At 52.5% G+C, this 17531-nt stretch overlaps 2 protein-coding genes across 2 annotated transcripts in view; both read left to right on the top strand.

Annotated features, from left to right (window-relative positions):
- LOC117871865 (zinc finger protein 777-like) overlaps positions 1–8034 on the top strand; it is a 38236-nt gene extending 30202 nt beyond the window's left edge. The window contains exons 3-7 of the mRNA XM_034759631.1: positions 5–131; positions 892–1005; positions 4889–5017; positions 5135–5266; positions 6406–8034. Coding sequence (XP_034615522.1) covers positions 5–131; positions 892–1005; positions 4889–5017; positions 5135–5266; positions 6406–7424 — 1521 coding nt within the window. The 3' untranslated portion in view covers positions 7425–8034. The remainder of the gene's footprint in view (positions 1–4; positions 132–891; positions 1006–4888; positions 5018–5134; positions 5267–6405) is intronic.
- LOC117871887 (protein ZNF783-like) overlaps positions 1–17367 on the top strand; it is a 52532-nt gene extending 35165 nt beyond the window's left edge. The window contains exons 2-3 of the mRNA XM_034759689.1: positions 12669–12792; positions 16178–17367. Coding sequence (XP_034615580.1) covers positions 12769–12792; positions 16178–16594 — 441 coding nt within the window. The 5' untranslated portion in view covers positions 12669–12768 and the 3' untranslated portion in view covers positions 16595–17367. The remainder of the gene's footprint in view (positions 1–12668; positions 12793–16177) is intronic.
- The last annotated feature ends 164 nt before the right edge of the window (positions 17368–17531 follow it).

The following is a 17531-nucleotide window of genomic DNA, read 5'->3' as shown; positions in this document are numbered from 1 at the left end:
TCAGGTGCCGGTGACGTTCGATGACGTCTCAGTGTATTTCAACGAGCAGGAGTGGGGGAGCTTAGATGAATGGCAGAAGGAGCTTTACAAGAACGTGATGAAGGGGAATTATGAGACTTTGATCTCGCTGGGTAAGGATCCGTTTTCCCTCCTTTGTTAGAAGCAGTAAGTTGTGCACAGTTTGTGTGCTGGAATCCAGCTTGGTGTTATCCTCCACTTACGGGAGGAGGGATAGCTCAGTGGTTTGAGCATTGGCCTGCTAAACCCTGGATTGAGAGTTAAATCCTTGAGGGGGGCCATTTAGGGATCTGGGGCAAAAATCTGTCTGGGGATTGGTCCTGCTTTGAGCTGGGGGTTGGACTAGATACCCCCTGAGGTCCCTTCCAACCCTGATATTCTATGATTTAACACTGCATTTTGCTAGGTCAGCACTTGTAGCTCTCGAAGATTTTCTGAAAGTTCAACTCTGTGCATCCTCCCCTAGGAACAGAGAGTGAAAGTTACCCAGTGGTGGCTTGAGCTCTCCGTGTGCTGTGCTTTCTCCCCCTGGATAATAACTGCATTTATCTGCTCTGGCCCGAGTCGTCTTTACAGAAATCGATGATGTCCACGTCTGACTTCTCTTGGTTCTTATACACGCTCCGTCGCTGTAGGTAGCACCCATGTGCCTTATCCTCACAAACCCCCGTAAGACAGGGCAGTAGCGGCACCATTTTATGGATGGGGAATTGTGGCCCAGAGAGATTAAGAGCCACATTTTCAAATGCTCAGCCCCCGCCACCGGGGCCAGATTTTGAAAAGAGCCGTGCTCCCACCATTCTGTGCTCTTTGGAAAATCCGCAATTCTTTGTAACGTCCTGTTCCCTGCTGTCATTCTTGTCTTTGAAATAGATTATGCCATTTCCAAGCCTGACATCTTAGCCCGTATTGAACAAGGGGAAGAACCGTGTGTCCGGGATCAGCAGGACTCCGAGAGAGTAGAAATCCCTGTGGAGCCTTGCACAGGTGAGTGCTGCTGCTGCTTCAGTTAGCGTCCCTCTGGGTGCTCCGCTGTCGGTGTAACTGCGCCTCTAATTGGCCAATTTAAGTAGCAGTGTCTGTTCGGCCGCACATGGCCCTCCCCCTTGTGGTCTGCCTCGAGGTTATCTAGCGCTGCGCAGGCGAACCGCCCTCTGCTATCGCCCTTAGCCCAGGAACGGAACAAGTCGTTTTCAGTTTTTAGTTCTTAGCATTTCTGTTAGCATTTGTAGTGCTTAGAGAGCCGCAGGGTATCTTATTTGTTTGATTCTTAAAAAAAAAAAAAGAAAATCCTCTGTCGATCCATTTCCCGAGGGGTGCTCGAACCCTGCTCCGCCCCAGGCCCCGTCCCCACTCCACCCCTTCCCCTAGGCCATGCCACACCCTGCCTTTTCCATTCCACCCCCTGCCTCACTCTACCTCTTCCTGCCTCCGCTCCTCCCCCTTGCCCCCTGCGCCTCCTGCTCACCGCTGAACAGCTGATCCTCGGCGGACAGGAGGTGCTGGGGGGAGGGGAAGGAGCTGACTGGTGGTGCCTGCCAGGGGGTGCTGAGCACCCAATATTTTTTTCCGTGGGTGCTCCAGCCCCAGAGCATCCAAAAAGTGGGCGCCTAAGTAGGGGCATGACCGTTTCCTGCCCTGCTTTAAAAGAGGCCTGTCCTGCAGGGAGGCATTGCCAGTGCTGGACGGACGCTTGTTGTGTGCCGCGTCTGTCGGAGAGGCATGTATTCCGCGGAAGTGTATCTTCTGCCAGCAGCTGAAGGCTAGATCCCGAAAGAACCGGCAACAAAACTTGAAACTCTTCCCCGTGGAGGGTGCTCTTAAACTGGCGTCTGATCCTGGTCCCGAATCCTCTCCAGGATGAAGGTCGTCTCCAGAGAGGGAGAACCGCAGAGAAAGTCGGCTGACTGCCCCTCCAAAGTCTCTAGAAAAAAGTGCTGCAAGCCCTCAAACCAAGCTCTAGACCAGCCAAAGGGGATCCCTGGTGTGTTCGGTCACTTCGGCACCAATGACTCCAAAGTGTGGCACCAAGAGCTCCATATGCCTTGGGACCCACGTCATGCCAAGGGACCCACGGGGCCCAGGCTGGGGAACGGGCACCACTGTCGGTACCGTCTCTACAAAATCGGTGCCAACAAAAAGATCCTTGGCATGGAGCACTTCAAAGCAGCTCCGTCGGAACGAGCCACACATAAAAGGCCGTCGTTACCAATGAGTCAGCATCAACAACAGTCCCTGACAGCATCGACCACAGTGGTACCACCGGAGTTCTGCTTCTCTAGGGACCTTATGGTTATGGAGGAACCAGAGTCCCCACTACTCAGTACCCAGGCTCCAGCACCAAGCCCATCTCGGTCCCCAGAACCACCATCGGCATCGGGGCGTTCACCTCCAGCACCCTTATCAGCCCCACCCTACTCCAGGAGGACCCCTTGTCTCTGGTCTTACGTCACAACCTTCCATTACAGCATCTGAGACCTACACAGCTGCACCCAGGCTCAGATCCCCAATCTTCCTGGTATGGTCACCCGTGAGTAGAGTCACAATGCCCTTCCCCCCTCAGTGGCCTTACTGGGATCCACGCGCAGCAGGGAGCCCCACGCCTCTCGGGGATTTAGAATCCCCCACAGAGAGTCCACCAGACGATCCCCTCTGGCCTCTGTATCCAGAGCCCCGGAGGCTTGGGAAGAAACTGTCAAGCAAGAGGAGGCCAGAGTAGAGGTGAAAACCACTCCACCGATGAACATCTCCTTCTCACCTGATGAGGTGGTGAGGCCCCTCCTCCATCATTAGCTGATGATTTTAAGCTTTTCCAAGAGGGTGGCTGAGGCTCTGCAAACTCCCTTCAAGGAAGTGAAAGACTCACACCACAAATTGTGGACATACTGCACACCTCTTCCTCTTCCAGAATTGCCCTCCCAGTCAATGAGGTACTTTTAGTCCCTGCCAAGGCCATCTGGCAGACGTGCCTCTATTGCACCAACCTGCAAGAGGGCAGACAAAAAATATTACATGCCCCCCAAGGAGGCAGATTAGGCAGACTAGATTAGACCTGTTTACCTACATAGGCGCCAAGGAGAGGAGTGCTTAAAGGGGACTGTGTTTGGCTTCTTGTTAACCAGTGTGGTGCTACAAAAGCTCGTTTGATATTGGTTTGGTGGCTCTATTATAGAATAAACCACCAGTTCTGGGGGATTACGGGCCCTGTTTCTTGCAGTCTGCCCTGAGTGTGGCATTCTTAGAGTGGCTCATCCGGGCACCCGGTCACAGCTTCCAAAGTTGGTGCAATTCCAAACAAGTGGCTCCCACATCTTCCTCCCTCCCTTTGATCCTAGATTCTGTTCTAGGTCTCAGAAGGTCTGGTCTCTCTCTTAGCTCGCAGTTAAAGTACATCTAGTGGCCATAGCAGCTTTTCACCATCAGGTGGACGGTCACTCAGTATTCGCCCATCCAGCAACACGCAGATTCCTCACGAGCGTGAGAAACCTCTTCCCACAGGTCAGATCACCCACTCCAACGTGGGACCTCAGCTTGGTTCTGAAATCTTTAACTAGAACACCCTTTGAACCCATGGCCACGTGCTCTCTCCTACGCCGGTCCATGAAGACAGCATTCCTTGTGGCCATTACCTCAGCATGGCGGATGCGGAAATAGCAGTGTTGTTGGCGCACCCGCTCTTCACGGTCTTCTTTAAGGACAAAGTCACCCTGAGGCCACGTCCCACACTCCTATCAAGGTAACCTCATCCTTTCATATGAACCAACTAATTCACTTCCCCGCCTGTTTTCCAAAACCACTCTGTGACTATAGAGAGGCGATAATGCATATGCTGGCTGTTAGGAGAGCCCTCGCATTTTATTCGGACAGGACTAAGGACTTTAGGAAGTCTGCTAAACTCTTCCTTTCATTCGCAGAAAGATCCAGAGGCACCACAATATCAGACTCTCGAAATGGGTCTCCGGTTGCACTAACCACAGTTAAAATGTGCGTTACCTGCTGCCCCGTCAGGAAGCCGCAAGCACTCCACGAGAGCCGTTTCTACCTCAGTCACGTTTCTTAAGGACGTCCCCGTCTCAGAAATCTGTAACGCAGCAACCTGGGCCTCTGCCCGTGCTTTCGCGGAACACTACGCGATTACTCGGGACTCAGCCTCTCATGCCATCTTCGGCTCCTCCGCACTATCGGCAGTAACAGACTCCACCCCGAAGCCCCAGCCCGCCATGCGGGATACCGCTGGGAAGTCGCTACAGTGGAGCACCTATAGGGACAGCACTCAAAGAAGAAGAGGACGTTACTCACCTTGTGCAGTAACGATGTTTTTTTGAGATGTGTGACCCTATGGGTGTTCCACCACCCACCATCCTCCCCCGACTTCGGAGTTCTGGACAAGGGGCTCTGCGGTAGAGAAGGGATGGAGGGTGGTTCGCCCGTGCAGCGCTAGATGGCCTCCAGGTAGGCCACGAGGGAGGGAGAGCGCATGTGCAGGCCAAACAAACGCTGCTACCTAGATTCTCTGATTAGAGGCGCAGGGGCCCAGATATACCTACAGTGGAGCACCCATAGGCATCCTACTCGGAGAACCATTGTTATTGCACAAAGTGAGTAACTTCCTCTTTAATCTGAAGCTCTAAATCCTTTGAAATCGGTCATTCTTTCTATACCAGGATCCCTCTTGCCGCCTATATCCCCCAGTGACTGACTACTGACTAGTGACTTGCTTTCCAAAACCATCTTCCCGTGGAGCTCAAAGTGCTTTGCACCTGTTAGTGAGGATGAAATCCCCGCGCCCTGCGCGGACGGCCAGCACAAACCCAAGGTGCTGCTTTTAACTCGGTGGCTATCGGTAAAACGACGTAATTCTCTTTCTCAGGGCCGGAATCCCCCATGTTGACAAGTGACGCTCTGTCACAGATCAAACAAGAGGAGGAGCCTCATGTGCAGGATCAAGGTGCCTTGGAGGAAAGTAAAATCCCAACAGACCCACCACACTGCAGCCCAGGTGAGTAACAGACTAACCCCATCAGAAACAGCAAGAGCAAGAAATCCTGTCTTTACGAGTGCCTTCTTGCTGTATGTAATCCAGTGGTAACCAGTACTTGTCATCTCTTCACGGCAGATGTTCCTCACGGCTTCCTACCAGTTCTCACCGACTGCAGGCAGTTAATCCCTCCCATCACCCGTCCTTCCTCCGAGTGTTCGGAGGAGTCAGTGAAGCAGAGCTGGTCTCCTCCTCTTCCCTCTGACGAAGGTATTTGGAGCAAGCAGCGTTTGTGTTTTGTTGCAACTCTTAAGCCACCTCACCAGGTGCCTCGGCCCCAGGCAGCACTAAGCTACTCAGGTGACGGCGTGATGTTCCCAGGCCCGTCTCTCTGCCTGAAGATTTCAGGACGGGCCTTTATGTGACGCAGATGGTCCCAGGGAGTAGAGAAATGCCTGTAAATCCCATTGTCCACCAGAAAGGGTTGTAAAGGGTAAGAAATGCCATGGCGTATGCTGTCCCTGGCTGTTTCTGCTTCAGAGACGGAACAGCTGGTATGTCCATTCTATTCCCCCCCCCAGCTGCTCTGATCACACAGGACGGAATGGAGTGCCTTCGGTCCCATTTCTCCCTCGTGTAACTCCAGTGATGGGGTCTGATGGTAGGGGGCTGGCCTACTCTTTCAGCCTAGCTTTGAGGTTGTTCAGAACCAGAAACGACTGAACTCAGCTAATGAGCAGAGCTGTTAAAAACAGACAGCTGCTATTCCAACACTGCACTCAAACGGGCCCATTGTTTCTTCTGTAGATCTCTTGGTGCAGCCAGGTCCGACTCTGCGAGCAGTGTCGTTCCACGTCTGTAATGAGAGAGCTTTGGAACGTGGCTCTTACAGTTCATGTGGGGTTGAAACTCATCACTTCAGTTCTCAGCCAGAGAGGAACTTTCAAGTGACTTTGTTAAATCACTGACCAGTCAAACCAGCCTCCATGTCTCGTGCTGTTAACGTCAGGCTATCCATGACAACACCTCAGAGAAGCATAACGGGATAATTCAAGGGTGACTCCAAACCCGTCTTCTCTGAGAGAAATCTGCGGCCGCTTTGGAAGGGGGTTGGTGCAACTCACCCGGGGCAGTGAGCCAGCGTGAGGCCTGTGCGTCACTTAAAGCCCAGACCAGACCCAGAGGTCAATTTTACTCTGCCAATAGTAGGTCATTTTCTAACCTCTGTAAACACTGAGATGGGAAATGTCTGCCTCTTTCTGGACAGCCACTGCCTAGCATCCTGCCAGCGTGCTGGTGCAGACGGGACCCAGCCCCTGAGATTAGGAATCAGGGAAGTCCAGACCTTTAGGTTTCCTTCATGTCAAGCCGATGGAGTGAATAATCTCTGGATTCTGTTTAATTTCCAGCTGATGAGGGGATTGTGATCAAAACTGAGGTGCAGCAAGTGGAGGATGTACCAGGGCCGTGGCTGGAGAGAGTGAAAGAGGAAGCTGTCCTGGGATCTTGGGAGCGTGTCCAGGACCCTGGGGAGGAACGTCCTGAAAACCAGGAGGTGCCGGGGATGTTGTTGGGAGGATTTGACGAGGAGGATTTCCAGGATCCTGGGGAGGTAACAGCCCGGGAGGTTGCATGCAGCTCAGGAACACGGCAGAGAAACCACGCAGAGAGCAGGACAGTGAACGCCGCTCACTGGGGCGGGGCCCTGATCCACCACCAGAGAAAGAGCACTCGCGAGAGACTGTTTGTGTGCACAGTGTGCGGGAAGAGCTTCAGGCTGAAGATAAATCTCATCATCCACCAGAAGGGCCACGCAAACGAGCTGCTGTACGAGTGCACAAACTGTGGGGAAAGTTTCAGAGCCAAGCAGAAATTTCTGCTGCATCTGCGACACCAGGCAGCTGCGGGGGCCTGCACGCTCTCTGCTCCTCAGGAACGTTCAAGCCAAGCGGCTCCCCCTGAGTCCCAGTCCCGAAGCCAGACGGAAGACGGTTCCAGCGATATCGCCAAACGGGTCAAGAGGCTGGGTCACAAACCGAGTCTGAGCAAATACCAGCCGCCTCGTGTGCAAAGGACGTACACGTGCAGGGAATGCATGGAGCACTTCCCCAAGAGAAGGTGTCTCGTCGTGCACAAAAGGATGCACGCCGACCGCAGCAAGAGGTCGCTCATACTATGTCCGTACTGCAGCAAGAGCTTCACCCGTCCCTCCGACCTCATCCGGCACCAGCGGATCCACACCGGGGAGCGGCCCTACCAGTGTGCCCAGTGTCACAAAACCTTCAACCGGCACCACCACCTCGTGGACCACCAGAAAATCCACACGAAGAGAGAGCGGCCCTATCAATGCAGCGAGTGCGGGAAGACCTACATCCGCCAGCAGCACCTCCTCAAGCACAAGCACAGCCACAGGAAGAAGAAATCGTAAGAGGCGAGAGAGCCGGTCTGCAGGAACACGGTCAGCGGGGCAATCTACAGGCGGGAGATGCTGAATGGCTCAACGGCTTCCAGTCGGAATAGCCACCCCTGGCCTGCCCTCGCTCACAGCCATCCAAGCAAGGGGAGGATCGGTCTTTGATTTGTAATGAGCTACGGCCAATTCACCTGGGAGACACGGGTGTCCGTTGATTTCACCTTATCCTGCTAAGGCAATTAAGGCCAAGCCCTGGTGCGTCAGTGCCGATGGTGAGCACAGGCGTGTGACAATCCAGGCAGATTTGGTCCTGGATAAGAGGTTACAATAAAGCCACTGAACTGCAGCAGGATGTCACGATTGCAGGAAAACGAACTGGCAGCAAATGAATATTGAAGTGAAAAACTCTGGTTTTTGTGGGAGAATCCAAATGGATGGAGTGCGGCGACGGGCGGCTCGCGGCAGCGGAGAAGTGACTCCTGTGATCAGCGTTTAATATGTGTCAGTATTTAAACAGATTCCAAAGCCGGACGGGCACATTGGGGTCACCTGCTCTGACCGCCTGTATAACACACACCGGGTGACTTCGGCTGAAATAGAGCATCTCTTTTTTTTACAAAAAATACCCCAGTCTTGATTTAAAATTGTTACTAGCCTGGGAACCTGGGCTCCACCTTGGGGGCAGGGCTGGGCTGAGAGAGGAGGGCCCGGCTCTCACTGTGCTGTTCACACTGCTGTGAAGCTAGGTGCTAGTTTGCCGGGGCAGGGTCCTGGCCCATGGGTGCTGTTAGGGCTGTGTGTGGTAAAAGCCCCCTGCGCCCCACTGTGGGGGTGGGGGTGTCTGTGCTTCATCCTGCACTCTCTGTCCATTCCAAAGGTGGGAGCTGCAGATGAGGGCTGGAGCCAGTTCGAGAGGCCAATGGGCATGGGGGAGAATAAGCCGGTGGGGGAGGAGGGGAAGACAAGATGACAGAGAAAAGGAAGAACGGGGGGTGCATGGGGGAGGTAAGACGAGATGGGAACAGAGCAAGAGGAAAGGAGAGTAGTAGAGGGCGGAAGATGACTGACGATAGCAAAGAACTGAAGATTTATTAAGAGCAGGGCTGTGTAGAGATGAGACGAAAGGGGCCAGGCTGGAGGTTTATAAAACAAGGAAGGGGCAGGAGCAGGTGCCTTGGGTGTGCCTGGTCACCCTGATGAAAGAACAGGGAGCTGCTAAGGAAAAGGCAAAGGGAAAGGCAGCCCCTGGGAAAGGGAAATGTTCCTTTACAAAACAATGAGCCTGCGGGACAAGAGCTCCCTGGTGGGGACGAGGCATTAGGATGCGGCGCGGCAGGCAGCCTGTCTCTCATTTCTGGTCCCCTGGCCCCGGACAAGGTGTGAGTCCCAGGGAGGTGGCATCAGCTGATGAGGGTGGGGGTAGATTTGGGGAGACAGAATGAGGGTGCTGCCCTGGCCCCAGCTACAGCCCAGCAGCCCCCGGCTCCCTTTGCTGCCCTGGTGCTGACTGGATACCCCCGCCCCGAAGGTGCCAGGAACCGGCTCCGGCCCTGCTGCGCCCCCACCTGACCTGCCTTGGCCCTGGCCCCCTCAGGCACCGCCCACGCTGCTAGGTCCCAGCGGCCTCCCGCCAGCAGGGGCCACTAGTGTCCCAGGTGTAGTGTGGGAAACCTGCTCCCTGTCGGAATGTGCTCCTGCTATTGTAAAAAAACTGCTACCTGATGTAGCACATTCCGACAGGGAGCAGTTTGTGCCCTGCACTCTTGTGTTGTCCCCGGCACTCATGGCAGGACGAAATATTGTCTAGACCATTCCTGACATGTTTGTCCAACCCGCTCTTAAAAATCTCCACTGATGGAGAGTCCCTTCCCTAGGCAATTTATTCCAGTGCTTAACCACCCTGACAGTTAGGACGTTTTTCCTGATGTCCAAACTAAACCTCCCTTGCTGCAATTTAAGCCCATTGCTTCTTGTCCTATCCTCAGAGGTTAAGGAGAACAATTTTTCTCCCTCTTCCTTTTATGTACTTGAAAATGGTTATCATGTTTCAGTTGTCCCTCATAGGTCATGTTTTCTGACCTTTAATCATGTTTGTTGCTCTTCTCTAGACTTTCTCCAATTTATCCACATCTTCCCTGAAATGTGGTACCCAGAACTGGACACAATACTCCAGTTGAGACCTAATCAACGCGGAGTAGAGCGGAAGAATTACTTCTCGTAGCTTGCTCACGACACTGCTGCTAATGCATCCCAGAATGATGGTTGCTTTTTTTTGCCCGTGCCACTTCCCGCAGCTCCTATTGGCCAGGAACGGCAAACCACGGCCACTGGGAGCTGCAGGCGGCCATGCAAATGTAAACAAACGGTCTGTCGGCCCGCCAGCAGGTTACCCTGACGGGCCGCAGGGTGCCCACTACTGCCATAGGTATGTGGAACTGCTCTCTGTACGAATGCGCTACCTGTAGCAGCGACAGGTCCTACTTTGCTAGAAACTGCTCTCTGATGTAGGTATCAGAGGGGTCGCCGTGTTAGTCTGGATCTGTAAAAAGCAACAGAGGGTCCTGTGAACCCCCGAAAGCTTATGCTCCAATACATCTGTTAGTCTTAAAGGTGCCACAGGACCCTCTGTTGCTTCTATCTGATGTAGCTAATTCCTATAAATAGCAGTTTCTCACTCTAGGGTGTGTGAAATGGCTATCAGTAGGAATTTGCTCCCTGTAGCAGGGAGAGGTAGTGAATTGTTACCATTAGCAGTTACTGACACATATGGTTGTTCTCATGTGCTGACTTCTCCTAATTTGCCAAAACTTGACAGTGGTGTGGGATGGAAGCATAAAGCGTTCAGCTTCCAAACGACCCTGCCTGGATTTATGTTAGTGGGATGCGGGACATGTGGAGGAAAATTGAAACTCTAAATTTCCTTAGGGTTCACCTTCAATATACTTCTATGCTGGTGCGATCTCTGACCCTTACAGTTCACCAGCTCAGCAGGCAGGCAGAGGCAGCAATGCACTTTTCCTGTTGCCTTGACTGAGAAAGGTTTCTGATCAAAGGGAGTGTAGATTTCAGCAAGCTCCTGGGGTAATATCTCATTGGAGATGAAAGGGCTTGTTCAGAAAGAGATTTTGAAGTCAGTAAAGGTGAGCCAGATGGGTTTGTCTCCATGCAGCTCTATGTTATTCTCTGGGGACTGGGTAGCTTCCGAGACTAGGTATCAAGAGATGAATTCCTACTTCTTTCATCACAGGAAATGTAGCACAAAAATTGGGTTGAACCATTAGTGATGATGATGATGATGAAGTTGAAATCAAATCTATATTCGTTCATTGTATGTTATTCCACTCTGTTCAAATTCTCTATTCTGTCCTGGTCACATGGCAGCCCCATTGCAGGTAGTGCCTCACTCCACTCAACTGTCAGTGTTTAATAAGACAGGCATCTGTAAAAGCTCTGTCGAGGTTGATGGAATCCAAAAGTAGTCATTGTAGCGATGTAAGAATCAAGTCCGTGCACTTTATTACAATTACAATTATTAGTATGGAACAGCTTCCGTATGAGGAGAGATTAAAAAGACTGGGGGACTTTCCAGCTTGGACAAGAGACGACTAAGTGGGGGCCATGATGGAGGTCTATAAAATCTTGACTGGTGTGGAGAAAATGGAAAGCTCTCTCACATAACACAAGAACTAGGGGTCACCCAATGACATGAATAGGCAGCAGGTTTAAAACAAACGAAAGGAAGTACTTCTTCACACAACCTATGGAACTTTTTGGCAGGGGCTGTTTTAAAGGCCAAAACAAGAACAGGATTCAAAAAAGAACTAGATAAGTTCATGGAGGATAGGTCCATCAATGGCTATTAGCCAGGATGGGCAGGGATGCAACACCGTGCTCTGAGAGCCTCTGTTTGGCCGAAGCTGGGAGTGGCCGATAGGGGATGGATCACTCAATAATTGCCCTGTTCTGTTAATTTCCTTTGAAGCACCTGGCATTGGCCACTGTCGGAAGACAGGACACTGGGCTAGATGGACCATTGTCTGACCCAATATGGCCATTCTCATGTAAAAATTAATTATAATATAATACAAATGTTTAGTATAGAAATTCCGAACACCAGCCAAAATTGATCACTTGGGCAACACAGCTCTGTCTGCTGGATGCCTTGGCAGAGTAGGTGAGTTCATGTCAATACCGTCTGGTCCTAAAGCCTTTCCCCCATCCCTGGCTCATCACTAGCTGTCAGGGCAGAGCTCATGCAGACCTTGCTTACAAATCATATTTTTAAATTATGAGGTTGGCCAACATCGCCGAAACCAATGCGCTGACCATGTCAGCAAAAACAACAGCTGTATGAGGAGGTTAGTCTTTGTTCAGACTTTTCAAACCTATTCTACTTTTTCAGGTACAAGTATTTTATCATACACTGTCTATGCTTTTGAACTGTATAGTAATGTTTCAATTTCAGTGTCCAACCAATGACAGAATTGGCAGCACGGCATGTAACTAGTTGACCACTGGGGGGGTGTTGGGGAAATGCATGGGGGGGTGTACATCCTGGGGGGGGAGAAAGGCCCGGTTTCACTAAATGAAGCCTCCTGCTGCAGCACCGCAGTAGGTTACATCAAAGAGGAGCAGCAGTGACTGGGCATGGGGATGCGGGGGCCTTAAGAACCCAGCCCTGGGAAGCCCAGGCTGAGAGGTGCTGTCTGTGGGAGGGGAAATAAAAGAGCCCCTCTGCTCCCCACACCCTGTTACTGCAAACACTGGGGTCTCAGCCCTGGGGTAACTGTTACCTAGGGTGACCAGTTGTCCTGATTTTATAGGGACAATCCCGATATTTGGGGCTTTTTTTTATATGGGCTCCTATTACCCCCCCCCACCCCATCCCGATTTTTCACACTTGATGTCTGGTCACCCTACTGTCCCCCCTCTGCCCCCGCCTGTGCTGGGGCTTTACCCTCTGGCAGCGCCTCCCCCCTGGGCTTAAATCTGTCTCCTTCCCCCCAGCCCTGATTTTACCCCTCAGCCCCTCTCCTAACCCTGCCTGCAACTGCTTAACTCACCCCCCCCCAGTCAACTTCCGGCCCCTGCTCAGACCCTGCCCCCCCCCCCCAAAGCAGCCAGCAGAAGCCCAGGGCTAGGAAGGGCAGGGGGAAGGGCAGTGGCTTCACCAGATGTTACTGAGCATGCTCGGTTCGTGCGCATGCTCAGTGCACACCCCAAGTAGCTCGTTCCCAGGGGAGCCGTTCCCTGTCCGAGGCGAGGCGAGGCGGCGCCGGGACTCTGCCCAGCCCGGAGCGGGAGCGGAGCTCGGCCGGGCCGGGCCGGGCCCGCTGGAGAAGCCCCGCCCGGGGGGGCCATGGCCGAGCGGGCCGCTGCCCAGGTAAGGCGGGGGTCGCTGCGCTGCGCCCCCCGGACCGAGCCCCGCGCTCCGGAGCCGGGGGCGGGACCCCGCTGGGTCTCGGGCCGGCAGCTCGGCCCAGGCCCGGAGCCGGAGCCCCTGGCGCCCGCCCGGGGTCTCCACGTGGCCCGGCCGCGCGGGCGGGGCGGGGCTGGGGGCGGCGCCCGGTCCCATAACTCCGAGCGGGGCCGAACCCCCCCGCCCGGCGGCCGCTCTCCCCTCCGCGCCGCGCTCCCCGCGGCCAGGGGTCCCCCCGCGCTCGGGGTCCCCGGCTTCCCCTCGCTCTCAGCCCTGCTGTCCCCTAATGCTCGGGAAAGTCTCCTGCTCCGGCGGGTGCGCGGACCTGCAGCCAGCTCTGGGGAGGGGGACGGCTTTTCGGGGCACAGCTAGGCAGGAAAGGCCCCGGGGTCTTGGCCCACGTGGGGGGGAGGTTGAACGGTCAGGGGTTGCCCAGCTTTAAAATAACAATTACACTAAAACTCGTCTGTATTGTGATGCTACTGAGCCAGGCTTTCTAACAAAACGGGGGAGGGAGAGCTCAGTGGTTTGTGCATTGGCCTGCTAAACCCAGGGTTTAATCCTTGAGGGGGCCATGTAGGGATCTGGGGCAAAATCAGTCCTTGGCCCTGCTAGTGAAGGCAGGGGGCTGGACTCCATGACCTTTCAAGTTCCCTTCCAGTTCTAGGAGATGGAATATCTCCATAAATTATTAAAAACAAGAGGTCAAAAGGCCTCACAACTGCGCATAATAGTGATATTAGTCTATGTAAATTAAGAACTGAAACCCTTTACTAGACGTGGAGAGACAAGTGACCAAGGAGACAACTACTCCCATAAAACCTGACGGTATGGATATTTCGAGACTATGTCAGTGATCCCTATTAATATGAGACACCCCATTCTTGAATACCTGCCCCATTCTCTAACTTTCATAATAAAAATTTACAAACTGCCATCACAGTAATCCATATATCATCAGTTGCAGTACCGGGCCTGTACTGATGAAATGCATAACGCAGCTCCGTAGATTCCATGGAAGTGTTTATAAAATTCATAATACGTAATATCAAAAGATTTACAGAAACCTTCACCCAGCTGCCCCACACCCATAAACAGCACAACCTCAACTAACATTTATTTCCCCCTTCTGCAGGGCCCGGGCATGTGGCTCCAGCACCAGTCATGACAGATGCACTCTCGGGTTGTGTGTGCCAGTTCAGATATCCTGCAGTATCTTGAGGTTACTCCTGGCAAAAAAGGTTCCCCCTTCTCCTTGCAAACATTGTGCAGATCACAGCAGCCCACGGGAATAAGGCCCACATTAATGACACTGGCATCCATACGGTTTTGAAGGCAGTGCCAATGGGATTTCAATCTGCCAAAAGCACATTCCACCGGTATCCTACAGCTACGGAGTGTGTGGTTGAACCCTCCTTTGTCAGGTCCTCTGAAATTGGGCTAAGGTTTCATAAGCCCTGGCAACGGGGTAAAGCAGGGTCCCCTAGAATAAGTGTGAGGACAGTGTATAACAATGTCATGCAGTGGGACTAATGTCCCAGCTTGTCCATGACAGTAAAGTCCGGATCTCTGGAACACCCTAGCGTCATGCATCCTGCTAGTGCATTCCCCAGTCGTGTCCATGAATCTGCCCCTGTGGTGGACTAGGGCCTGCGTAATGATGGAGTGTACGTACCCGTGTGCTCCCTGCAGCGGGCAAACAATAGGTGCATGAGTTCCAGCGGAGGCCCCAGCACAATTTGGAAAGCCTGTACTCCGAAAGCCGATAATTATGACAGGAACGTTTGCAATGCCCATCAACTTTGGGTGCATAACAGTCCTGGTCACCTCACAGACCTCTGCCACAGCCACCCCCACAGTTGATCTGCCAGCCTCAAAGTGGTTAGCCACAGACCTGTAGCAGTCTGGGGTAGCCAGCTTCCTGAAGCCTATCGTGAGCTGTTTCTGCACGGCATGGCCCCCCTTGTGCATGTGTTCTGACACTACAGTGGGGGGCAAGCTGATCACAAACCTTCAGGGATGTCTGCGTCTTCATCCCAGGTCTGCGTGATGATGGGATCCCACCTGTCTGTGCTTGTGGCCCCGTTCCAGAAGTGCCTGTCTCCATAGGGGGAGTCTGCATCTAATGCAAAAGACATGAGCAACTGGCATGTCAGTACCCCCCTCTGGGAGGTGCCTTGGGCAGGTCAAAAACTGCCACTGAAACGCCCAGCAGCATCTCACAGATGCTCCGCCTGTGACGGGAAACAGGGCTGACAGTGTGAGGTGGAGAAATTCTTTCACCGGCTCGGGATCCACATCGGTTCTGGCTGCAGGGAGCATGCGGACACAAAATGGCTTGGCTGGATGTGTTCTTGGGCTCTAAACACCCAGAATGCTTCTGGCCAACTCCCATGAGACAGGCAGACAAGTTCTCCCGCAACCCCCAGTGAAACAAGCCCCAGGGCCTCAGCTGGCGAGGGAGCCAGGAATCCTGGGATACAATAATATATGCGCCCACAGAAGCTGAAGTTCTGACTCATGGATTCTAAGGCCAGGAGGTACCATTGTGATCACCTAGTCTGACCTCCTGTGTGACACAGCCCAGAGATCTGCCCCAAAATGATTCCTAGGGCAGATCTTTTAGATCCAACCTTGATTTAAAAATTGTTAGTGATGGAGAATCCACCAGGACCCTTGCTAAATTGCTGCAATGGTTAATTACTCTCACTGTTAATATATATATATATATTCCACCTTATTTCCAGTCTGAATTTGTCTAGCTTCAACTTTCAGCCGTTGGGTCGTGTTCTACCTTTCTCTGCTAGATTGAAGAGCTCATTGTTAAATATTTATTCCCTGTGTAGGTACATATAGACTGTAATCAAATCTCCCCTTAACCGTCTCTCTGTTAAGCTAAATAGATTGAGCTCTTTGAGTCTCTCACTCTAAGGCAGGTTTTCTAATCCTTCAATCATTCTCATGGCTCTGAACTTTCTCCAAGATATCAACATCCTTCTTAAATGGTGGGTACCAGAACTTCACACAGTATTCCAACAGCATTTGCCAAATACAGAGGCAAAATAACCTCTCTACTCCTACTTGAGAGTCTCCTGTTTATGCATCCCACGGCGTCACACGCTTAGGTCTGTATATTGTAGGAGGGATGCACCAGTATAATTGTGAAGCCCAGGTTCCCATTGCAGTGTGGACGGGTTTGGAAACACGGAGTGCTCAAGCCTGGGTCCCACAGATCCGGGCTTAGCGTGCAGTGTAGACATATCCTCTCTGGCCATTTCTGTCTGCAGCTGGCTTTGCCTGACGGGGACATGACCACAACTCCACTATCAATTTCTGTCTGTTTACACAGGGTTCAGAATGGGATGCAGATTCATGGCATTTGCTGCCTCTAAAACCCTCTGTTGTCCTCAAACAAAGGTCAGTGAGAGAAGCTCATGATCAGACTACAGAGTGTTCCCTGGGGGCTGTGATGGCAGCAGTTCAAGCAGTGGAGAGGAAAGTTAAGTCCTACACCCTGCGATTGCTGAATCTGGAGAGGAGACTGGGCAGTGCTGAGAAGAAACTAATAGGCTGCGAGAAAACAGCATGGGAGTTTGATACCAAGCTGGAGAGTAAGTGGGCCATGTTGGGAACTCTGATCCAGGAGAATAATCTGCTGCAGAGGAGGCTGGAGAACGTGGAGAACCTGCTGAAGAACGGGAACTTCTGGATCATGCGACTCCCCCCAGGCACTAAGGGGGAGGTGCCCAAGGTAACAATACCATAGAAGGGTAGGACTGGAAGGGACCTCAAGAGGTCATCTAGTCCACTCCCTTGCTCCGAGGCAGGACTAAGTGTTATCTAGACCATCCCAGACCGGTGTTTGACTAACCTATTCTTAAAAACCGCCAACAACAGAGACTCCAGCAGCAAAAATAAAGCCCAACCTTGTATCAGCTGTATTGAAAGGGCCTTGCATATATGGCAGGTAGGTTCTGAAATTCAGCATCAGACGATGGTTAATAATGAGTGAACGGTCCGATTTGTGCCTGACCAGCTGTCCAGGCTGTTTCCTCATTCATTCGAGGCTTAGGCTTTGTCTACACTAGAGACCTTAGAGTGGCACCGCTGTACGGTCTCCGTGCGATCGCTCTGTGCTGATGGGAGAGAGCTCTCCTGCCAGCAGAATGAAACCACCACAACGAGCGGCAGGAGCTATGTCAGCAGGAGAGCGTCTCCCACCGGCAGCGCTGTCCACACCGGCGCTTCTGTCGGTCGGGGGTGTGTGTGTGTTTTTTTCACTCCCCTAATTGACAAAAGTGCTAGTGTAGACATGGCCTTAGAGTGATAGCTGTAGTTTAGCACATTAATCGCGGGGCCACGTAGCACAGCTGGTTACGATTTGTGGAGCCTTTGGCAGCTCACCTAGGATAAGTACACTGGAGTTGCCAACTTGAGTTGATCGAGGGATAGCTCAGTGGTTTGAGCATTGGCCTGCTAAACCCAGGGTTGTGAGTTCAATCCTTGAGGGGACCATTTAGGGAACTGGAGTAAAAATCTGTCTAGGGATTGGTCCTGCTTTGAGCAGGGGGTTGGACTAGATGTCCTCCTGAGGTCTCTTCCAACCCTGATATTCTATGATTGCCAATTAATTCAAGTCAGAAAGCACATTTATACGTGCTAGTCTAGACACTGTGTAAACGGGTGGGGAGCAGACCTTTGTG

The sequence above is a fragment of the Trachemys scripta genome, chromosome 2 (genome assembly GCF_013100865.1).
Source record: "Trachemys scripta elegans isolate TJP31775 chromosome 2, CAS_Tse_1.0, whole genome shotgun sequence".
Classification (NCBI taxonomy): Eukaryota; Metazoa; Chordata; order Testudines; family Emydidae; genus Trachemys; species Trachemys scripta.
The sequence above is the reverse complement of the archived record's forward strand: the minus strand, read 5'-3'. Positions and strand labels throughout refer to the sequence as shown.